Consider the following 25015-nt stretch of genomic DNA (forward strand, 5'->3'; position numbering starts at 1 on the left):
GATACCTGTGAATTCAGCAACACCATCAGCACATCCCACAAAACTAATGGCAACTGGTTCTCCCCTAAATCCAAAGGAATAATACTGCTTGCTGGATTATTTATGCAGCCTTTCCCAGCACCTGAATTATTCCAGCCACGTAAAATCAGCTAAAGTTTGTCCTCCTTTTATTTCAAAACCTGCTGGGGTAACAGCAGCACTGAGTCTCCTGAAAGCTGTAAACACACAGCCTCTTTTCCTTGAAAAATCTTCTTTTTTCCATGTGTTTTGGGAGGAGCTGGAGGAGCAGAGACACCCAGACGAGCTCACAGCAAGAGGGAACAAAGCAAAGCAAAACAACATCGCTGTTTATAAAACTCCAGCAGCTTTTTGGGAGCAGGCAGCTGGGTGGGGAAGCAGCCAAGGTGTTTTGACCCACCTGTAATCTGATTTTCTATTTCCCCCTGCATGTGCAGGGACTCCATGTAGATGGTTCTGTTGCCAATGAAGCGGGCGCAGGCGATGCCCCTGTAGGGCTGGCAAAACCCATCCTCCTCATACTCATCCCTGAAACCAGCCAGAAACACAAAAAGGTGACTGTAAAATATTGAAAACAACTGGGGTTATTTTATTCTATTCAAAAAGATCTTGAATATTTGTTTGATTAAATAAACCCCTTTCATCTGCCTGGTAAAAAGTGGCATTTCAGCTCAGCCAAAATACACATTAATGTTGCATTAAATGAGTGCTTTTAAGGCTCTGCTCAGAAATACACCCAGCCTTGATTAGAAGAGAAATATAAACTGCCTGGAAAAATAGGATTGATGTTTATTTAAAGCAGCTAACACATAGTTTTCTATTTTTGAACCAAGCTTGTGCTTAATATTGATAAACACAGCAGGAAGAGTCATACGGGCAGAATTTGAAGTGCATATAGAAAATCCAACCTCTGCCAGCAGTGGTGCCCAGGAAATAGGAAATGTTTGCTCAGCCTTCCGTGCGTGGCAACATTTACTGCTAAAACAGAACCAAAACTGAGAGGAGTTCTACAGACACATTTCTTTCATTAGGTGCTTTCTTTTAGGCAATATAGGAGACATTCAACCCAGAAATCCAGATGGGAAATTATTTGCCAGTGCTCTTCAAACAAAGCAAAGAAAGGAAATTACTGAAGACCCAGGCAGACACTGGGTGTTTTGAATAATCAGCTCTGAACAGGGAGTTTTAGTGGGGTTTTGAGGAGGGGTTCGAGTACATGGTCCCTGAAATCCCAACTGCATGAATCAGCCCTTTCAATTCCTTCCTCTGAGGATCCACTCGGAGATATTTTGCACTGAGATTTTTGGGATGGATTTTCTGGGCAGACACCTCGGCTCTGCTTGAGCTTCCAGCAAAAAAGGAGGAGCTTAATGAAAAGTTGCTGATGCTTTCTTTGTTATTCCTGCCCAGCCAGCTCCTCTATGGCTCTCAAACTGGGATAAATGATACTGGAATATCCCTAGGGATGATGACAGCCGCGTAGGGAACAGGTTACTTCCTTTGTGTGCAGAACTCTCCCTCCCCCAGATGCCAAAAACCCGACAGCGGAATCACACTACGCCTTAATAAGGGAAAAAAAAATCAGAGCTTTTTTTAATCAAGTCTGCCATTAAGTTTAACAAAAGCCACTTTCATCCCCTGCTGAAGACCTTGGCTGTGAGAGCTTGGAAATGCAAATGCCGTGGGGGCTCTTTGAAGTCGCCCGTTCTTTGTGCGCTGCCGCGGAGGCAGCGGCCGCTCCCGGAGCCCCACACCGCGGCCAGCGGCGGCTAATGGGATTAGTGGGGAGAAGCGCTGGGATCGCCCGCCAGGACATCCCAGACATCGCCCCGGCTCCCAGAGCAGCGGCCCGCGGCTCCCGCAGCGTTCACGGCGAGAAGCCGAACCCCAGGGATTAAGCGCGGTAATTGATGAGTGTGAAGGCGAGGGCTGGGAAAGAGGGATGGGAGAGATGGAAACAAGGGCTACGAGGCTGGAGAGGGGCTGGAACACAAACCCTGTGAGGAACCACTGAGGGAGCTGGGGGTGCTCAGCCTGGAGAAAAGGAGACTCAGGCTGACCTCAGCTCTCTCCACAGCTCCTGAAAGGTGCCTGTGCTCAGCTGGGCTTGGGCTCTGTCTCCAGGCAGCACTGACAGAGCCAGAGCACACAGGCTCAGGCTGTGCCAAGGGAAATTCAGGTTGGATATCAGGAAAAAGCTTTTCCAGAAAGGTGATAAAGTTCTGGAATGGCTGCCCGGGGAGGTGGTGCAGTCCCCATCCCTGGGTGTGTTTAAACAGCCTGGATGTGGCACTGGGTGCCAGGGTTTAGCTGAGGTGCTGGGGCTGGGCTGGACTCCATGATCTTGAAGGTCTCTTCCAACCCAGGGATTCTGGGAATTCTGTGAAACCTCCTCCACGGGCACCTCATCATTGGGAAATCGGTGGGAAAGTTTCCAGGTTTCCCTGGATGACAGTCCCAAGGTATTCCCAAGCACCTTGGAAGCTGGGTTGCAAAAGCAGGACTTTAACTGCCAATTAAACTCTTCATTAACAGCTCCCATTAATAGGGAAGGCTGAGGTGCCTCAGGGATCCAGGTAACAAAGACACCTGAGATGCAAGCAGGGATCCACAACCACACCCTGGGGTTCCTGCAGGGAGTCACTCTGGTGACAATATCTTTATTCTGCTGGCTCTTGAAGAGAAAAACTGAAACCTGAGCTGACAAATCCCAAACAGCAGCTGCAGGCTCTGGAGTTGAGTTCATCTTCTCATCATTAAATGCCCAGAGAGGATAGAATTAATTACCAAGTAAGTATTTTTATGGAATTATAGCATCATAGAATCCTTACTGTTGGAAAAGGCCGCTAAAATCGAGTCCAACCATTCCCCAGCACTGCCAAGGCCACCACTGACCACGTCCCCCAGTGCCACAACCACAGGGATCTTAAATCCCTCCAGGGATGGGGACTCCACTGATGCTTCAGATTTTGGCTTTTCTATTTTCCCATTCTGAGCTGCTTTAGTGTGTGGGTCTGGGCTTCACATCAGGGGATGCTGAGCTCTCTGCACAGAGCAGGGACACAAAACAATTCCTGCTCCAGCTGGGCACCAAGGACAAATGACCCAAAGCTCAGGCCCAGGAGCACAAACAGCGTGGGCTGGAGAGAGAAAAACAAGCAGGATGGGAGTGCCTGGGCTAAAGCTGGAATGGGACAATGAACTGCAAGGTGCAAATGGAGCAGAGCTGATCCCAGTGAGAGCCCCCGGGAGCGCTCGTGCATTTTGGGACCATTTTGGTTCCTCTTGGCTGCAGCCCTGGCTGGGCTCTGGTGCTGCCCAAGGTGGATCCATGGAGGAGATCCTTTCCATAAATCCCTGCTTTATTCTGTGACTCTGCCCAGCTCTGCTCCAGGGCAGCCCTCATTAGGCATCACCACCACTGTGCCAGTGTCTGACCACCCTTTCTCTAAAGCAAATTTCCAAAATATCCAACCTGAGCCTCCCCTGGCCCAGCCTGAGGCCATTCCCTCTCCTCCTGTCCCTGTTCCCCCAATGGAATGCAGCCATTGGGAGTATCCAGGTGTTGCTCTGATCCTGCAGGGATTCCAAACACTTGGGCTGATGTTAACACCAGCTGGAAGCTCCTCACCAGGGAGGAGAGGCCAGACTGGGCAAATTGGCAATGGCCAGAGAGAATGAGGGGATCCCTGGGGCTGGAAAAGCCCTCCAGGGTCATCGAGTCCAGCTGTTCCACCTGCACTGCCCCATGTCCCCAAGTGCCACATCCACAGGGATTTAAACCCCCGCCAGGGATGGGGACTCAGCGCTGACATGGGCAATTCCTTTTCCACGAGCAATTTTCCCTAATATCCAATATTTGTGTCTATCCAATTTATATCCAATATTTACCCAATATCCTGAGCCTGCCCTGGCCCAGCCTGGGGCCGTTCCCTCTCCTCCTGTCCCTGTTCCTGTCCCAGCCCGACACCCCCGGCTGTCCCCTCCTGTCAGGAGCTGTGCAGAGCCACAAGGGCCCCCCTGAGCCTCCTTTTCTCCAGGATAAATTTATCATGGAATTTCACTCCAGAACTACAGAAAGGCTCCCCCAAGGACTGGCAGTGAGCAGGGACAGCAGCTCACCTGGCTGGAAATGCCCTGAGGAGCGGGATTTTGCAGAAAATCCCAGGAGGGGAAGATTAGAGTAAAGAGGAAGGGTCAGGATGCCACCAGCTCTGCCCTGGGGCTGCATCCAGGGAATTCCCACAGGGAAAACAGCAGATTAGGAGCTCCTGAGGAGCAGGAACTACTTAGGATTGTTTTGGAAATCACCTCCATAATGGGGCAGAAGGATAAAACAAACGAAAGGAACAGAAGCATCAGGGTAGGACAGAAGGACCCTGAGACTCCGCGGTGCCCTGGCCTCTGCTCGGGGGTGGCACAAAAAGGGCTGGGGGGTTCCTCTGCCGAACCGCAGCTCCCTGAGCCGCTGCTCCCCACAAGAGAGCGGTTCTGGGGAGCGGCCACAGCTCCCCAAACCATTTCCCACTGAACAGATGCTGCCGAGGTGATCACCCTGTGCTTTCCAGACGTTCCGTCCGACCCCATCCAAACCCAGAGCCCGACACGAAACCCACGGAACCGTGAAGGGCTCCTGCAGCTCCAACACATTCCCCACCTCCTGCTGCCCCCTGGCAGCGCTCTGGCTTTAAATACAGCTATTTTCGGCTTTGGCTTTAAACACAGCCATCGGTTTTTGGCTTTAAACGCACCTATCAGTTTTTGGCTTTAAACACAGCCATCGGTTTTTGGCTTTAAACACGGCCATCGGTTTTTGGTTTTAAACGCACCTACCAGGTTTTGGCTTTAAATACAGTTATTATCAGGTTTGGCTTTAAACACACCTCTCAGTTTTTGGCTTTAAACACAGCACCGGTTTTTGGCTTTAAACACACCTATCAGTTTTTTGTTTTAAACACAGCAATCGGTTCTTTGTTTTAAACACAGCAATCGTTTTCTTTTGTTTTAAACACAGCGATCGGTTTTTGGTTTTAAACACAGCGACCGGATTTTTTTTTTTTTTTTTTTTTTTTTTGCGTTAAACACAGCTATTATCAGTTTTTGGCTTTAAGCACAGCTCTCAGTTTCCTGGGATCAAGGCTGAGCCCGCATTCCTTTCCCACAGTGCGTGTTCGGCATCCCTCACCTGCTCTGCGTAAGGAATCACCTCCTCCCGATGTGTTTCTGCCTCTTGATCCCGATCCCGCACAAGGAAAGGTCCCTTTGGCTCCAGCAGGATGGAAATTTGGCCCGACCCAGCAATTAACGTGTTAACGCTTAAGGCCGAGCTTAAATCCTAATGATTAAGTCCTAACGAACTGGAAGTCAGCGCAAGCCGGGGGCGTTTCTGATTGTGGATGGGCTTGAATCACTTCTGCAAATTCTGGCTGGAGTGGGGAGGACAGGAACAATTCCAGCCCGACCACAGCACAGGATCTGGGGTCTGGGAGCTGCCCCATAACTGATTCCTGTGGAGTCTTGGCTTCTTTTTAGCCAGGGTCGGGATTAAATGCACAAAACGGAATTTCTTGTTGGGACTCAGATGTTTGTTAGTTCTTATCTCAGTCTCACAAACCCTGAGTTCTGCAGAAACTACAAATGGAGCCCCATCCCTCTCTCTAAAAGGCCTTTGAAGGATCAGTTGTCCAATTAAGAAATGACACCTGAATTATTTTTACCAACCACCCGTGCCTGCAATGGGGACTTTTTTATCCAATTACACAAAACCACCCAAACCCATGGAGAAGAAGGTGAAGAAGAAGGTGAAGAAGAAGGACCAGGCTCCACCCTGAAACCTCCATCTTGCTAGATATATATTACTATATATACCTAGTATTCTAGTAATACACAAACCTTAAAACTCTATTATTCTATTAATATAGAAAACTTAAAACTCCATGTTTAAATAAATAATTCTTAAATATGTTAAATTTAAAATAAAATAAATTTAATAAATATATAAAACTTAAACTCTAATTTTCTCCACCCTGTGATGTTACACACTTCTATTCAAACTGCACACCCACAATCCCAGTTCTGTCATTCCATTTTGGGAGTTTTCTCCACGGCCTCAGGTCAATGCAGTGTTCTCCTGGGGGTCAGAGCCTGGCAGCACAGAAATTATAAAATTCTCAGCAGCCAGGGTTCCAGCAGATTCCTGCTCCCTGCTGGAACCCCACAAGGCCCCTCTGAGCGATGGGTGAAAGCTGCACAGGACAAAGAGCTGGGCTTTAATGACCAACAGATGATACAGCACTGCTAAGATTCTTTCTTTTCAGGTTTGGTTTCCACTCCGTTTTCTGTTTCACTCTGTCAATATTTCCAGCCTGGGCGTTTATTTTGGAGCTGGCCCATTGCTTTTGGATCCTGCTGCACTTCCCCCTGTGACAACACCTCTGGCTTGGTGTGATAATAGCACCAAGGATTGATTTACACCGTGCTCAGGTGTCTCTGAGGATCTGACTGCTCAAACTCACAGAAAACCAAGGAGGAGCCAAAACCTCTTTAAGATCCCCTCCAGCCCAGCCCATTCTCTGATTCCATCTCTTTATCTCAGCTGCTCCTGGCGCGAGGCTCCAGTGAATCCAGAGGCTGATCCCCCTCCCAGAGCAGCTCCTTTCTGAAACTGGGCAGAATTTCTGCCTCTGCAGCTTTTTGGGCATCCCCATGCAGAGAAGCAATAACAATCAGACTGCAATCTTGATTTCAGTGGCTCACACGAAGCCTGGAGGGGCTTTGTGGTATCACTTCCTCTGCAACTGGTTCCTAAACACAAACCACCTCTGCAAGGTTCTCTGTCAAACTCCACTTCCCAACATCCTGAATTTTCTTTGCCAGCCTTTTTTTTTTTTTTCTAAATTACAAGAAATCGCCCAAATTCAAACAACATTTCCAGCAAATGCCAACAACAAGTCCAGGAACTCAGTTCAGCAAAAGCTTTGTAACCAGGCTTTATTGTGAGTTCATTTAGAAGAATTTCATACATTGATAGAAGAACTGAACCTGTGAGATCATGTTGTATTTAGTTTTACAATCCAATATATTACAAAAGCATATTCCAGAGGTGCTGTAATTGTGTGGTCATTGCTACCACACCCCATGGATTCCTTTTCCTTTTCCTTTTCCTTTTCCTTTTCCTTTTCCTTTTCCTTTCCTTTTCCTTTTCCTTTTCCTTTTCCTTTTCCTTTCCTTTCCTTTCCTCTTTGCTTTTCTCTTTCCTTTCCTTTTCCCTTTTTCCTTTCCCTTTTCCCTTTTCCCTTTCCCTTTTCCCTTTTCCCTTTCCCTTTTCCCTTTCCCTTTTCCCTTTTCCCTTTTTCCTTTCCCTTTTCCTTTTCCTTTCCCCTTTCCTTTCCCCTTTCCTTTCCTCTTCCCCTTTTTGCCTTAAGAAGGATTTAAATGAGTACCCTGCAAGAAAGAATCATAAATACAGGACTAATTTGGATATCTTGAGCAAAAACGGCCAAAGGAGAGAACAGAACAAGGCAAGACAAAGTCCCAAATGCTTTGAGTGTCCCAAAAGCCAGCATGAATTAAGGGGTAAATGCAGAGAGGGTTGATTTATGAGAATTAACCAATCTGAAGAGCAAAAGCAAATAAATGTTGAATTATCTCCCAGATCTACCAAGTGGAGATGGAAAAGTTTTGGCTCTGGGTGAAGACTGCAGACATTTTTTTCACTGACAAAGTGAAAGACATTTTGTCTTTTTTTTGTCTGTCTAATTACAAGGTGTAGCAATAAATTATTTTTATGGCTACGTACACCCGGTGCCCCCTCTCTGTATAAATTATTTGTACATTGTTAAATAAATTATATTTTGTTCCTTCCTCATGTTCCAGCCTCACACAGGATGAAATGAAAGGGTTTTGACTTGGCAGATCTCCCTTAAAGCAAACAGATGAATAAAATCCTCTCATACTTTCCAAAGAGCAAAACCCAGTTCCTTGTGCCTCACTTGGAAAATGGGAACACCTTGGCTCTGTTTCATGATTATATTTCAGCAAATTCCTGCATTTCACTTTGCAAAAAGAAGAGAACTGCCCAGACTTGCATGTCATTGTGTAAATTAGGGAAAATTTCTGGGGAATAAAAGCTGTTGCTGTTTGACACCCCTTGAAAGGCACAGGGCAGCCAGGGTCGAAATGGGTCACTGGGAAAGCAGAGAAAGTAAAAAATTCATTATGCTGTGCTTTGACATCATTATAGAGTCCCATAGCACTTCTGAATTTAATAATAATAATAATAATAATAATAATAATAATAATAATAATAATAGTAATACAGCCACTAGGGATAGTGGAAGGTGTCCCTGCTTCTGGCAGGAGTTGGAATAAAATGATCTTTAATGTCCTCCTCAACCCAAACCATTCTAGGACTCTGTGATTAAAAAAATAATTAATAATTAAATATTTTAATAATTAAATAAATAATTAAATAAGATCTGCCTGAGGAATTGCTTTGCTGAGTTGTTACCTCACTGTTCAGACTGATGGTTGCTTTGAATGATGTCTCCAATCCAGGTATGCATAAATAATCCAAAATTCCCGTGGGTTTGGCATGCTGGTTGAATGGATTTGCAGTGGGAACGGCAGCAGGGAGCCCAGGCCACATTAGGGCCACAAATTAGAGCTAAATATTGATCAAAACTCAATAAATCAGCCTTGAGATTCAGCTTCAGGGATGCTCTTCCCTCCTAAATGTCCCTCTGCTGACACAGCTCCTGCAAAGGCCAAGGGCAGGCCCTGCAGGTGGGGTGGCTCAGCAGCTGCAGCTGCTTTGGGAACAGCCTTGGGAGCAGGGTTTGGCTCTGTCCTGGCAGATTCCTGACACCGTTATTCAGCATGAACTGCAAATCATCTTTGCAGAGTTATGGGAATGGCAGGAACTCCTGGCACTGGTGCTTTGTTTGACAGAGCCATTTTCAGGTCACGTTTGGAAGCTCAGCTCGTCCAAGTTTCGAAAGGCAGAGGGGGGGAAAAAAAAGGTGAAATGTTTTTGAAGAGCAGTCAAGAGGGACAGGATTACGTGTGCTGAATGTTGCCTCCTCTCTCAGAGGAGAAAACCCCCAGAAAAATCCCCTCCCTCCTGCTGGATTCCCTCCTGGAGCCACAGGGGTCTCAGCCACCCTTGCCCACCTCTCATCGGGCACGGAGCTCCAGGAAGGAGGTCGGGGTGGAGCTGCCAATCCTTCCATGCCAAAAAATCCCATCAATCCGCAGCTGCTGTGCCCTGAGTGATCCCAGACCCCGTGGTCGAGGGTCTGAGGGGTCTTGGGAGGGGATGGAGGGGGCTGGAGCCCATCCCATCCTCATCCATGTCCTACACACCGCTGGGAACTGGACACCAAGGCAAAGGGAGGAGACTTCCTCTAAGAGCTTGGCCACATCCTTCAGGATTTGTGTCCAAATCCCTCCTAGCTGGGAGGGAATACTCAGAATTTAGGGCCCAATTATGCACATTTTGGTTAGACTTGAGTTGCCCAGCCCTAAATTCAGAAAATTCACATTCTGATGTTCTAGGAAGCAACATCCCAACCCTTCCTGGGTATCAGAACACTGCAAATGCAGCTTTGAACTCTTCAAACTGGTAGAAAAACCTGCAATACTGAGCCCCACAAAATGAATTTCAGCCCATTTTATCTCTCCCTAACTCTCTCTTGCTTTCCCTTATTTTCTGGAGTCACAGCTTTATTTCTGCTCCTCCCTCCCCTCTCCTTCCTCCTAACATTTAATTTGTCTTCTGTGCCTCAAATAGTTCTTTCTTCTGGTGACCTAATATTTTAACCTTAAGCATGATGAGAAACAGACTTCACAAGCCTGACACTTGAATTAAAAGTGAAACACATAGCTCAGCACAAGTTAATTAAAAATAATACCTGTAATGTTAGCTTGTTTAAGCTATTATTTGACCAGAAATTTGCACCCATCAATAAATGGAGTCCACAACTGCTGCAAAAATAACAGCAAGCTCCAAGTTACCAAAATTAGCTGGTTTAATTCTCTTTTTATTTCACAGATAAAAAGATCTCCCTGATAGGAGAGGGCAGGCAGAGGGGGTCAGGCTCTGCTCCCGGAGAACAGGATGAGAGGAAACAGCCTCAAGCTGTGCCAGGAGAGGTTTAGGTTGGATATTGGGAATATTTTTTCATGGAATGGCATTGGGACTGGGGCTGGTGGAGTGCCCATCCCTGCAGGGGATTCAAAATCCCCGTGGATGTGGCACCTGGGGACGTGGGGCAGTGCTGGGGGTGGCTGCACTCGGTCTCAGAGGGCTTTTCCATGGCTCTGTGCAATTCCAGAGTGCTTTAAGAAAATGGATTTTCCTCAAGAACCTTGCTGGGAGTTAGGCCTGAGTGGGAACACTGAGCTTTCCTCAGCATTGTTGGGTTTAGGAGCATGACCAACTTGAGCTGGGGATTAAATCCCATTTTAAGCACTTGGTCTCTCTGAATTATTTGGCCAAGCCTCACAAGAGTGAAAACATTGGAAGCTCACAAAAACTGCAGCTCCATCGTAAATCTGCCCCACAAATCCAGCCCCACAAATTCCTCAGCTGGGAATGGCCAGAGCTTTAAAGGGATCCCAAACTGGGAATGGGCTGCGGAAAAGATCCTTTGGGAGATGAGAAATTCCTTCTTAAGACAACAAACAACCGGGGAAAATTGGCTCCAGTGGGAATGAAGAGCTGTCCCTCTGTGCCCTCATGGAAATGGGATAAGGCATGGAGGAAAAAAAACCTGTTTGTTTTCCTTAAAAACATTTTCCCTCCCTCCAGAGGCTGCTCAGACCCGAGTGAAGCAACCACACTGGGACCAATCCACTCACATTTCAGGAGCCTGGAATATTTGGAATTTAGTGCCCAATTATTCACATTTTGGATAGCCTTGAGAAGGATGCCCAGCCCTAAGTTCTGAAAATCCTGCTTTGAGGAAAGAATTGTGAAAAAATGGCAGTTTTCTACTCTAAAATGGGACAAATCCCTCCCAAAACTTCAGTTTCTAGGAAAAAAAAACCCAGCCAGTCACTGCCTCTTCCTCATGTTAGCCCAAAAAAAGTGAATGTGTTCCAACACACCTTCCTGCCTGTTTTCTGGCAGCAGCATTAAAAGAATTATTAAGTAAACTCTGAACCTTTTTTTTTTTTTTTTGTTGGAAACATCTAATTTTTCAAGGCCAACCAGTTTGAAACTCTACAAGTTTAAATTGTTTGTCTGAGTCTGTAGAAAACATCTAAAATGCTGTCCCTTCACAACCTTTTTTACAGCCAATAATTGGTATTCAAGGTGAAAAAAACCCTTTTTCATCCCCACAAGCACATTTTAAAATTAATTTTAAAATGTACCCATTTTCCTGCACCTAAGTTTTAGGATATGGAATTTATTGATATTTCCCAACACATAAAACGATCCCAATTGCTTTATTTAGTTTTATTTTATTATTCTGGTGTGCCAGCAATTGAGAATACGAATTCCCTGGAGGTTTGCTTTAGAAGGAATTATGTTAATGTACCACTGGGAATGGATCACAATTTTTTAAGGCATTTTACACATGATTATTGGGGTGTTTTGATGCAAATTAAAGCATGTCTGCCAGACTTCCTACCTGTCCCACCAACATTTCAGCTGCAAATCTGGAATTAATTGGCATTGATAAGCTCAAATGCCTGATATGGCTGATATTAATGTGTTCTCCCTGTGGAAAAATGTTATTTAAGATAAGAGACTTGTTTCTAGAACCTTGTTTTAATAACATCTGTTCTTGCACACTCGAGCAGTTGCACTGGATCAAATTTTAAAGCTGGGTTTTATCTCGGAGTGGGTGAAATTCTCAGATCAATGCTCACTCTTATCGTGCTCTTGTAATATAAAACATGGATTTTGCAACTGCACAAAAACCCCGAGGATTAAGCCAAACATCATCATTTAAAAGGCAGGCACACCCCCAAACATCATTTAAAAGGCAGGCACACCCCCAAGCATGCAGCATTTAGAGGTGGAAATCAAAGGAAACCCTGCTATTCCTACCCTGCTGCTCCTTTGATCCAGCCTAGGAGCTTTATTTTGGCAAGGCCACAATTGCCTGTTTTGTCTGCAATGCCAAGGATGGAGTAACAATCCATGTTATTCATGGAAAATACGGAGTTGAAGCCCAGAGTTCCTCAGGTTTACCCCCACAGAGCTGAGATCAGACCCCAAAACACTCCCCAGGGCTTCCCTCACGTTTATCATTGCTGGAATAATATTTTCTCTCATTATCTCTTGCTCCTTCCCAGTCTCCAAAAGATGGGAGCACTCCTGGAAGGGCAAATCCTCATCTGATACTCCTGGGCTAATTGGTACCCATTGAGGAGGAAAAACTGACACCACCAAATTTTAAATAAATGCTGAAAAATTACCACCAGGAGCAAAAGCCAGACAAGGAGGTTTCCAAAACTGCCAGAGCTGCCAACAGTGCAAGAGAGGGTTTGTGATGCTTTCAAGTCCAAGATGAAGAGTTTCTGCTGTAATTCATTTTTGTTTCTCACAAGATGGAAATGGTGGAACTGTCACCAGAGTTAAAGGTGTTAAAAGAGTTAAATTTATCATTTAAATGCAATAAAATAGTTTCTGTTCCGAAAGTAGCTAAAGAAGACATTAGAGAGGAATTGCTAAAGGAATTTAAACACAGGCAGGCTGAGGCAATTTCCATCCCAGAGCTGCAGAAGAAGCCTGCCCATGATCTCTGCAGGATATCGTGGGCTGTCCGTACTCCCAGCCATCCTGGGAAAACCCAAATCACTCCACATCTGCACCCAAGCCAAGCCATGGAATGGCTGGAATGAAGCCCAAACAACCCAGGAGCGGAGGTGGTGACAGAGCTGGGGGCAATTCCCAGGAGCTTGTGGAGAAGTGACTTCTCAGGGTCACTTTGGCAGAGCCAAGAGCTGGGCTGCAAAGGGAGGAGTGGTCGTACATTTAGGATCCTGAAGGGGCATCTGACCCCGTGCATGAGCGTGTTCAGAAGTCACAGACAGATCAAATGGACACGACACGTTGTTTTCCCCAAAGATGTGCCCCAGCTGATTGAAAACCCCCAGAACTGAGCCAAAGAGAGAAGTTCTACAGCACTGGGGACTGCAATGCTCCTGATGCCTCAGGTTTTGGCTTTTCTATTTTCCCATTCTGAGCTGCTTTAGTGTGTGGGTCTGGGCTTCACATCAGGGGATGCTGAGCTCTCTGCACAGAGCAGGGACACAAAACAATTCCTGCTCCAGCTGGGCACCAAGGACAAATGACCCAAAGCTCAGGCCCAGGAGCACAACCAGCGTGGGCTGGAGAGAGAAAAACAAGCAGGATGGGAGTGCCTGGGCTAAAGCTGGAATGGGACAATGAACTGCAAGGTGCAAATGGAGCAGAGCTGATCCCAGTGAGAGCCCCCGGGAGCGCTCGTGCATTTTGGGACCATTTTGGTTCCTCTTGGCTGCAGCCCTGGCTGGGCTCTGGTGCTGCCCAAGGTGGATCCATGGAGGAGATCCTTTCCATAAATCCCTGCTTTATTCTGGGACTCTGCCCAGCCTCTGCTCTAGGGCATCAGTCCCTTCTCACTTTAAGCTCCCCAAATCTCTAAACCAGCTGTGACCCTTGAAAGGGACTTGCAAAGTGTTCTTGGTGCTAATTGCTGGGCAGAACTGTGGCAAAATAATGTGGCCATTCACCTTGAGCAAAATCAGGATGGAGAGAAAATTTATTTGTTTAAAGTAAATTCACCCACACAAGAAATTTGGCTGGGGAACCATGGCAGGGTAACATTTGTGATTCATTTTTGCTGAGCACTGATCTTGGCTGGCTCAGGCACCAAAATACCAGCAAAACAGCATCCAAATACCAGCTCAGATGATAAGTGCTTTCCTTCCTCACCCAGGTAACCACACATGTTTTCCTGTTAACAAGATCAATAAACTTGACACACTCAGAAATGGATGATTAACTCCTTTTACAGTATTTGAGGTGGCCTGGGGTTATTGCTTTGAACAGCCAGAGCTGGAACGTCAGGAGTGGTTTTAATTATGAGGATAAATAATGTAACACCTTATAATCTTCTCCCTTGCACTGCAGGACTTTGTGATGGAGCTGCACAGACTGGGAGTGAGTAGTAACTACACACAGGCTGGCTGAGCAGTGATGTTATCCTTGTAGGAAAACTCATTCCCAAGGCTGTACACCCTGTTGAAGTAATGAAAGCCCCTTGGGTCACTACGGACTTATTCCCACTTTTAATGTTTTTACTAGGCTGAATAAACACTTGTCCCAATGCTGGTTCTCCTGAAGGCTGCAGAAGCCTGGAGTAAAGTCTTAAGTCGAGTTTGGGATGAGTTGAAATTGAAAAAAGAATAGGTTTAGATGGGATATTGGGAAGGAATTGTTCCCTGGGAGGGTGGGGAGCAGCCTGGGACAGTGGAAGGTGTCCCTGCCATGGGATGAGCTCTGAGGTCCCTTCCAAGCCAAAGCATTCCGTGATTCTGTGAGGGAGGGGAGCTCTGCAGCTGCCCAGCTCCCAGCTGGGACAGGGATCTCCAGGGACACGGGGATGTCTCAGCCTGGGGTGTCTCAGCAGGCACAGAGCAAAGGCTCAGCACCGAGTCTGCCTGGAGGGCAGCAGAACCCCAAAGTGCCCACGGAAAGGAAGGAGCTCCATACAGACAGAGAGGACTTTTCATGTGGCTGAAAGAACGCCAAGGACAGGAAACAAATCCATCCCACAGAGCCACAGACGCTGCCTCTCCCCCTGCCAGAGCCCTGGGCTTGCAAGGCTGTAATTATTATTATTACTATTACTATTATTATTATTAATAATAATATTATCCCTACTTTTTGTTCTCCTGAATAATTCCTACCACAAGCAACCGGAGCTTTCGCTACTGCAATGTTTGAACTTCAAACACTGAAATTCATCTTCGTTCATTCTCCAGCCCACTGGAAGCGAGGCTGGCAGATAAACCAAAAACCTGCTGGAAGCTGTGCCCAGGGCTGAGCTCTGGTTCTGCTGAAGCTCCAGCAGATCCCTCAGTGCTCCTCCTTTCCCTGGCTCCCCATCAACACAAAACCAAAGGAGCAGGAGAGGATTTGCTTAAGGAATATCAGCAACAGCTGGGCACTGAAGTAAAAGCACAAAAAAGAGACAGAGATTGAGATTTGCCCACTGAGATTTTACTGCTGGCTGGTGTGAGGGGTTTTACTGTGACCACAGAAACATTATAGGCCTTTAAATGGGATTTCCCTCATAATTAAAGGCCTTATGGCCCAGGGGAACCTCGGAGATGCCCTCAGATATTATATGAAAGTGGGTTCTGAAATGTGTGAGAAGTTCTTTATTCCTCCCTTCCACCCAGCCACTCCCAGGGAAGTCCCAGAGCAGCATTTGGTCACCAGACACTGCAGGGTTTGAAGCAAAACAAGGACTTTGAAAGCCACTTGTTCCACCTGAGAAATGCTCCATTTTCTCTTCCAGAAAATCGGAATTCAGTCACAATTTCACGTGTCAGTTTTCTGACTCAGTTACACTGAACTCACGACAGCCACACACCACTTTACACCATTTTACACCCAGGTTATAGAATTATTTCCCCTCTTCCCTCCTCCCTTTCCACTCTTCCCCAGGACTAAAACACTGGGCAATAGAGGCAGTGGGGACCAGAAAAACTCAAATTATCTGTTCTCCTGCAGCACTGAATCCTTGGAATGACTCTGAACCCACCACAGGCTGGTGGGGAGGGAACTCAAGGACCTTGGTTTCAAATAATTTAACTTTTTGTTGCAGTTTATTTTTTAAGCTGCATAAGGTAGACCAGCAAACGCCCAAAACAGAATAGAAAGCTCCCAAAGCCTGGGACTGAGGTGTGTTTTCCATTTTAAAATACAATCTTTGTCCCCAAAACAACAATTCCCACCTCTGTTTTAGCAGCCCTGCAGTGACAGGCCTCTGAAGAAGGAACTGGGTTGGATTTACACATCAAACAACAGATGAGTAATTTTCCTGTGTTGCCTCAAGCGTAACAAAAATCAGGTCTAATCTCACATGAATTAGAGACTCTCTAAAACATGGTTTTTTATGAGTCCTCTTTGAGCACACAACACACATTCAGGCCAAGTCTTTCCAAAGCCAGGCTCTGCTGAGCCAGGACTGAAAGCTGACCCAGGCCAGGACGGCTGAAATCCATTGTCAGATCTTTCCTCACAGCCTTCAGGCTCAAAGAAATCCCTTTAAGCCATTTAAAATGATTAGAGCAAAACGAGATTTTTTTTGTTTTGTTTTTTTTTTTTTTTTGATTAAAAGTGTCTTAAAGAGCAAACCCCACGTCCTGAGCACTGGAATGCTTCACAAAAACCCAGTGGTTTGGCCCCAGGTGCTGCTGCAAGCTTTCAGCAGCTCCACTGAAGGGATTTTGGGGTTGGCTTCAAAAGAGCTGTTACCTGGAATGACCACATGAAATCTGGGAAAAGCAGATTATACCTCTGCTCTGAAGCACTGCCAGCATCTCCCTCCTCTCTGCTGGGTGAGGGGCTGTGCAACTTTTATTTTAATATAATAAAAGATATATTATTTCTAATAAATATACTATTTATTATAATATATACTGTATATTAGTATATATATTACTATAAATATATTATATTATGTATAATAAATATATACAATTTATACTATATCTTTATGATATAATAAAAACACAGTTTGCTTTTATTAATGAATAATAACGATTATATTACTAATAATTATATATATTATTAATAAATAATAAAAGCAACGTTTGGGAGCTCAGAATGTTTAATCAAACCCAATAGTTTTGTTTCCAAGCAGGCTTAGCTGCAGCCTTAATGTGGAGTTTAGGGACAGAGCTCCCCTGTCCTGGGGGATGAATTCCAACCCACACAAGAAGGGTGACACCCAGGAAAAAGGGTGACATCAAGGCATTAATGAGTGTTGGGTTTGATTTTTTTTTTTTTGTTATGATTAAATGTGTGAGATGGTATTTTTGTTTGGACTTAGATATTTATTAGTTTTTATTTATATTACAGTTTTATAAACGGTGAGTTTTCTACATTAATCAACTAAAAATGGAGCTGTGATTCTTTCTTTATAAGGCTTTTAAAGGATAAAGTGTTTAATTAAGAAATTCTACTTAAATTGTTTTTATTTTTAACTTAATAACTAATTACTTGTGGTTTGTAATGTGGACTTTTTATTAAATTATACAATATTACTTAAACTTGTGGAGAAGAAAGATTAGCTTCTGTTCTAAAACTTTCATTTTGTTTTGCATATATTATTATATTTTAAAACTTTAAGTTTTCTACTACGTGATATTATACGTTTCTACTTAAACTACACACTTCTAATTTTAGTTTTATTATTTAATTTTGGAAGCTTTCTTTAAGGTTTTAGGCTAAATGCAGTGTTAGTGTTAGTACAGAAAGTCGAAAATTCTCAGTAACCAGGGTTCCAACAAATGGCAACAGTATTTGGCAGGTTGGGATGTTTGGTTTAACTCACAAGACTGGGTTTATTGTTAGTTAGACCCAGACTGCCAGCTGGGCTTAATGATATTTATTATTTTTTACAACAGTTGAAGAATATCTCCATGAACACAAGGGCCTGGAGGAAATGATCAGCAGAAGCAATGCAACTTTCCAGCCTTTCCTGATTTATTTTTTTTTTTTGCCTTTCTCTTGTCAAAAACTTCAAAATGATCCTCACTTTGCTCCTTTTTAAATCAGTCAGGAAAACAGGCAGAGAGTCTGTAACTCAGGGTCAAATCCTGTCATCACAGGATTTCTGCAGTGTTGTGCAAAGACTGAGAACTGAGATATCCAATTAGAGAAAGGAAAGTTTATCCTATATCTGTACCTTCCTTATCAGTCCCCTTGGAATCACAGATTTATAAAGGTTGGCAAAAATCTCTGAGTCCAATAAATAACCAGGACCCTGGGAGGGATTTGAGAATTTCCTGGATCCAGGCTTAAAAAAGGCAATAAGGTCTTGATATATATAAATATGAATATAAATAAAGTCACTGATATATAAATAAAGGCAACAAAGATAGAATGACAGCACAAATGCCTCTTTCAGCGTTATCCTCACTCTCAGCTCATGTGGATCTGGCCACAAATCCCACATGCCAGGCCAGGGAATACTGACTGTGTGGAAGTCTGATGGAAATACAAACCCCAAACCCCTCAAACCCTGCCTGGAGCATTCCACAAGGGCCACTCCACCCCAAACATTTATTCCCATCTCCAGTTGCTATGGGTGACCCCGCACAGAAGGAAAACCAAGCCAGCTTTCAATGGCACATTTTCTCCCCTTTGTGCTCCCCTTGCCCCAGTTCTAACCCATTTCACTCCCTGCTTAAAAAAATATTGACACCTCTGTAATTAATTTGTGTTCAGATAATGCAGCTCTGTCTCGTGGGCCTTTCCCCCGTGCCACGTGTGGGCAGGAGGGGTTTCTGTTTGCACTGCCCACAGATAAGGGAGCACTTCAGCTGGAATCTGCAGAAATACTTATCAGACACCCTTCCAGAAGTCAAAGGCACTTTCTAAGGTCAATCTTTCTCCAAAATCCAGGCCAATTTATTTTCTGTAGGTTTGCCACAGCGTAACAAAATACAATTTAAGGCTCCTCGTGGCAGAGAACCTGGCTGTTTGCAGCACTGCCCGCATGGAGATCAGTGGGTGATGCTAGGCCACGGCAGACAGGAGCAGTTGGATTTTGGGAAGGAATTCCTGGCTGGCAGGGTGGGGAGGGGCTGGGATGGAATTCCCAGAGCAGCTGTGGCTGCCCCTGGATCCCTGGCAGTGCCCAAGGCCAGGCTGGAGCAGCCTGGGACAGTGGGAGGTGTCCCTGCCATGGCAGGGGTGGCACTGGGTGGGATTTAGGGGATTTGCCTCTCCAGCCCAGCCCACCCTGAATGAATGATTCCATTCTCTTTTCTGTCCCAGGCCAGTCCTGCAATAGTTTGGGCTGATCCCCCCCAGACCAGGTGCCCAGTGACCCTCCAGCTGCACCAGCTCCAGTTCAGGCCCCTCTAACACACCTTAAATCTTACTTTGGCTCAGCTTCCCACATGTCTGGCAGATAAGGGGAGGTGGAGAGGCAAAGAAGCCTGGGATTCCCAGATAAGGTGTATATTTAGCTACCTAAGTACCCTGAGGTGATAAAACACCCTGGAACAGGCCCTGGAGCCAATTCACTTCACACAAGACACGACTGTGCCTTCCCAAATTCTGTATTACATTTACCCAGAGGTTTTCAGTTCTTTTTGCTCGCTCAGGAAAAACCAAGAGCACGACTCCCAAAAACCCGAGCACCCTCAGCAGCCACTTCAGTGACCCCAGTGCCAGAGCAGAACAATCCAGAGGAAAGGTGAGACAGTGGTGGTGATGCCTTGAGAAGGCTGATCTAGAGCAGAGGCTGGGCAGAGTCCCAGAATAAAGCAGGGATTTATGGAAAGGATCTCCTGCATGGATCCACCTTGGGCAGCACCAGAGCCCAGCCAGGGCTGCAGCCAAGAGGAACCAAAATGGTCCCAAAATGCACGAGCGCTCCCGGGGGCTCTCACTGGGATCAGCTCTGCTCCATTTGCACCTTGCAGTTCATTGTCCCATTCCAGCTTTAGCCCAGGCACTCCCATCCTGCTTGTTTTTCTCTCTCCAGCCCACGCTGGTTGTGCTCCTGGGCCTGAGCTTTGGGTCATTTGTCCTTGGTGCCCAGCTGGAGCAGGAATTGTTTTGTGTCCCTGCTCTGTGCAGAGAGCTCAGCATCCCCTGATGTGAAGCCCAGACCCACACACTAAAGCAGCTCAGAATGGGAAAATAGAAAAACCAAACCTGAGGCATCAGTGGCACGAGAGATAAGTGTGCAGCAGATCAAAGAGCCCGTGGAGAGGACAAGGCCAGCTCTCCCCAGGAACATTCCGTTGCAGATAACCTGCCCGAGCCCCTGGCAAACTGAGGGAGGATTATTTTCCCTGGATGAAGTCATGCAGCAGGATGAACATGGTTTGTGTCAGCATCAGCCACTCAGGCTCCAACCTCGCACCATGTGGGGCTTCTTTTCCCCGAAAATATATTGAAATTGGCCTCTGCATGGAATATCCCACTTCAGGGCTGTGTCTCAGATCCCACAGGGTTGTAGGAACGAGCTGCTGCACCAGCACACAGTGGGACTGTAAAAGATCCCTCAGCAAAACACCTGGGAATTGTGTCCAGTCCTCATTCAGAATTTCCATCACTGAACAGCAGGAGGGAGTTTCTGTGCCAGCCACAAAATGTGGGACAGGCTGGAATTCCTTGATTCCAGGAGTCAAAGCTGGCAGCCAGAGTGCAGGGACATCATTCCCAGGATGCTGCTGGAGCAGTGAATCTGTTCTGGCCTCTTGATTGGCATTTTTCCTTCTCTAAATTTTACCTTCTGTGGCCAAAAGAGGAAAGTCTCTGTGTTCCTCTTTGAAATCCACAATCACACACGCAGTTGGCCAAGCCTCACCTGGATGCTGGCCAGTGCTTACACATTTTCTTGTTGCTGGCACACAGAGCCACTGCACAAAAGATCTGTTTTACTAAAAAACCCAGATGTGTTTAGCTGAAAGGAAAAAAAAAAAAAAATTTAAGAAAAAAAAAAACTCAATCACTGAAAAAGATGGGAAAATCCAGGGGGGGTTTGTGGTTTCTCAAGCCTTGTGAGCTATTTATTTCTGGGAATCACAAGCCCCATTTCATTTTATGAATCAGATGCTCCTTAAAATTACAGCCCTCTTGTCTCCTCTTTTCCCCTCGCCTCGTTCCCAGTGGTTAAATAAAGAACAAAACAATGCCATATTTAGGATATTTATATATAGAAGCAGCTCCATGAAGAACAAAAGGACTGTTCCAGAGGAATATTGGCACCAGCATGTACACATTCCACTTGGGAATACATCCCTGCCATGCACATCCAGGTTGAACCTCCTCAGAACATGCTCACAACACAATAAATAATAAATACACAGCATTTTCCTGCACTCTTCCCACTGGATTCCACTCCAGCAGGGTCTTTCCAGCTCATTTTTACACCAGCCCAGGTAAACTGGCATTTTCCTTTTCTGTCTCACTGCAGCTCTTGTGGAAGTTCTTGCTCCACCACCTCTCATTTCAGTGGTTTGTGCCCAGGATTTCTCCTGCAGTGGGTGAAGTTTGGGATAAGCACAAAGCCAAGGCTCAGGGTAAGGGGAACAATGGAGAAGGAGACAAAAAGAACAGAAAGATTGGGCACAGAAGCATTTCCCAGGCCAAAGGATCTCTGTGGTTACATTAAATCCTCTCCTCTCCAGGACTCTGCTGTGCTCTGACCTCGTTCTGTTCTGGTTCTGATCTCTGTAGCCACCCCTGAGGTGAAGGCACATTTCTGTGTCCTTAAGGGACCAACCTTGCCATGCATGAGGGATAAAAAGTGGCTTTCAAAGGGGATGTGGACCACAGGAACTTCAAAAATGGTGTTAAAAATCTGAGATTTGGGGGAAATGTTGAGAAGCAATGGCTACAGTGCAAATTCCTGGTTTAGAGGAAGGTGTCCACGGCAGGGGGTTGGAATTAGGGGATCTCTGAGGTCCCTTCCAACCCAAACCCACGTGGGATTCTGTGAGAAATCTGTGTGCACAGCACACTGCACAAATACACCAGTGAAGCACCGAACCGCTGCCTTGGAGCTCCCCAGAATTACCCACTCAAGCCAGTTTGTGTTTGAGCTCAGAATTTCCTGGCTGAAAGAAGGAGCTGAGGGTGGCTTTGTGCAGCCAGAGCTGCCGGACCTCTCTGCCCCCCGCCAGGCTGCTGTGGAGGTGCCCTTGGCACCATCCACGGCGTGGAAACGATTCCAGCAGCCGGAGAGCCTGGAGCTGCCTCCGGGGACACAGCCAGGGCTGGGACAGGGCCATGCACAGCCTCCCACAGCCCCTGAGCGGCCGGGGCACGGCCCTGCACCTGCAGCACACAAAGATAGAATAGTATCATATTATATAATTATTATATTTTCATATCGTATTTTAAATGGTATGTTAAAAATTATATATGTTCTTCTATTTGATATTATATTATATTATATCATTCTATTATATCATATCATATCATATCATATCATATCATATTATATTATATCATATTATATTATATTATATTATATTATATTATATTATATTATATATTATATTATATTATATTATATTATATTATATTATATCATATCATATTATATTATATTATATTATATTATATTATATTATATTATATTATATTATATTATATTATATCATATTATATTATATCATATTATATTATATTTTATTATATTATACTATATTATATTATATTATATTATATTATATCATATTATATTATATTATGTTATATTATATTATATTATATTATATTATATCATATTATATTATATTATATTATATTACATTCTATTATATATTTTATATAAGATTTAAAGATTTTCCTATTATTTTAAATTATTTTTATCTTTTCTAGTCTATTTAATTCTAAATATTTTACATTATATTTTATATTATTTTTCTAATTTTTATATTAGATTTATTCTAAATATTTTACATTATAATTCCCTATTATATTATGTTCATATTATGTTTTATATTATTTTTATATTGTATTCTATATTATTTTTAGATTAGATTTTATATTATTTTAAAGTTATATTTTATATTATTTTATGTTATATTTTATATTATTTTTCTAATTTTTATATTATATTTATTCTAAATATTTTACATTATATTTCCCTATTATATTATGTTTCTATTATATTTTATATTATTTTATATTGTATTCTATATTATTTCGATATTATATTTTATATTATTTTTATATGGCATTTTATATTATTTTTATATTATATTTTATATTATTTTTCTAATTTTTATATTACATTTATTCTAAATATTTTACATTATATTTCCCTATTATATTATGTTTTATATATAATATAATATATTTTATATTATTTTTGTATTGTATTCTATATTATTTCTATATTATATTTTCTATTATTTTAAAGTTATATTTTATATGATTTTATATTTTATTTTCTATTATTTTTATATTATATTTTCTATTAGTTTAAAGTTATATTTTATATCATTTTCTATTATTTTTATATTATATTTCATATAATTTTATATTCTATTTTATATTATTTATCTATTACATTTTATATTCATATATAACATCAATAATTATGTCTTTCTAAAGCACAGGTAGGGCTTGTTGGGTTTTTTTTTTAAACAAAAGAAGCTTCTCCCAGCCAGGGCAGAGCAGCAGAGCAGGATCATGGAATGTGATCCAAGGCTTTTACAGCCGGTGCAGCGGGGCAGAGTGAAGGAAGGAGGTTCAGGGCAGGCAGTGCTGCCCACCCCAGCTGCACTTTGCTTCACACTGACTCCCAAATCTGATTTCTAGCCCTGACACAGCTCAGGGAAAGCAATATAAGAATACAGAAAAAATATTCTTTTATACAATAATATCAAAAATAACACACAAGAATTACTGTTTTCCTCAGCTGCACTTTGCTTCACACTGACTCCCAAATCTGACTTCTGGCCCTGACACAGCTCAGGGAAAGCAATATAAGAATATAAAAAATATATTCTTTTATACAATAATATCAAAAATAACACACAAGAATTGCTGTTTTATCCATCCCTTTCACAGAAATCATCGTCTGCTGTTCCCATTCACACCTGGCCCATCTCTTTTTGTCCACCTATAAAAATTATAGAGGGACAAAGGGCTGAGTGTGTGGATATTTTTAAAAACAGGATCCTCAAATGAAATCTGTAAATGAACAGCGCCTTCCACTCATGGGTGACTGATAAAGACATGGGAGCAGCAGGCCCAGGAAATTGCCATCAGGTTTTTTCCTGAATTTTCTGCCCCAGCTTCCAGACTATTCCCAAGGAAAGTGCTTCCCCGGAGGGAGGATGATGAGGGAGGACAGCCAGGTACTTCATCTCTCACCCTGAAGCTTGAAAACTGCCACAGATGGGCTTGGTTTGCACAGGGGAAAAAAAAAAAAAAAAAAAAAAAAAAAAAACCAGAAAAATTAATTTCATAGCTACAAATTCATTTTTCAACTTGTACAGGGAGAAGGCCACACGAGAGTCACACAGTCCAGTCCCCAGGATATTCTTTGCATGGAAGGAGCAGCAAACACAAAGATCCAGAATTCCAGGTAATTTCTCTCCTGCATTTCACAACATGCAACTGAAGCGTGATTAAATTTCTTTTTTGGTTACAAAAATCATAATTATTACAACTACAAAATCAACTATTAAAGAGAACATCTTCCTTTCTTTTCACCTTTTCACATCCTTTGTGTGTATTTTAGCTGGTTAAGCTGTGGTTTTTTTTTGTTTTTTGTTTTTTTTTTTTTTTTTGGAAGGGGAGCAAAAAAAAAACACCAAACCCCTTGCCAGAAAGAAAAAAAATGGGAAAAAAGATTCCCAAATGTAGTTTGTTTTAAAAAGTGAGGCAATCCTGAGTGGCCCAGACAGTGAAATTCCAGCCCAGCTCTCTGTGCTCACACTGCTCCCACGTGGGCTCTGACCACCAAGGAGTTGTTTAACCCCACCAATTTCAGAAACCCCAAACTAGGCGGGAGCAGCGCAAAATCCCCATTTTCTCACCTCATTCACTAAGTCTCCAAATTGCTGGAGAGCCCAACAGCCCCCACATCCCACAGCAGCAGGAAAATTCCCTCCCCAGCACCGCGCGGAATCACCGAACGGAGCTGCAGTGCCAGCAAAGAGCTCCCCTTCCAAAAGAAACCCCAGGATTCCACAGCAGGCACCTCCACAACGGGAGGTAAAACCACATTTTAGGCTGTTCCATTAGAGGGCATCCTACAACATCCTTTTGTGGTCAGATGCTTCT

The 25015-nt window shown here is 43.9% G+C and overlaps 1 protein-coding gene across 1 annotated transcript in view; it reads right to left on the minus strand.

Annotated features, from left to right (window-relative positions):
• The window catches only part of ROR1 (receptor tyrosine kinase like orphan receptor 1), a 157289-nt gene that overhangs the window by 13301 nt on the left and 118973 nt on the right, over positions 1–25015 (minus strand). The window contains exon 5 of the mRNA XM_053950925.1: positions 419–546. Within this exon, the coding sequence (XP_053806900.1) occupies positions 419–546 (128 nt within the window). The remainder of the gene's footprint in view (positions 1–418; positions 547–25015) is intronic.

This window comes from Vidua chalybeata, chromosome 9 (assembly GCF_026979565.1).
Source record: "Vidua chalybeata isolate OUT-0048 chromosome 9, bVidCha1 merged haplotype, whole genome shotgun sequence".
NCBI lineage: Eukaryota > Metazoa > Chordata > Aves > Passeriformes > Viduidae > Vidua > Vidua chalybeata.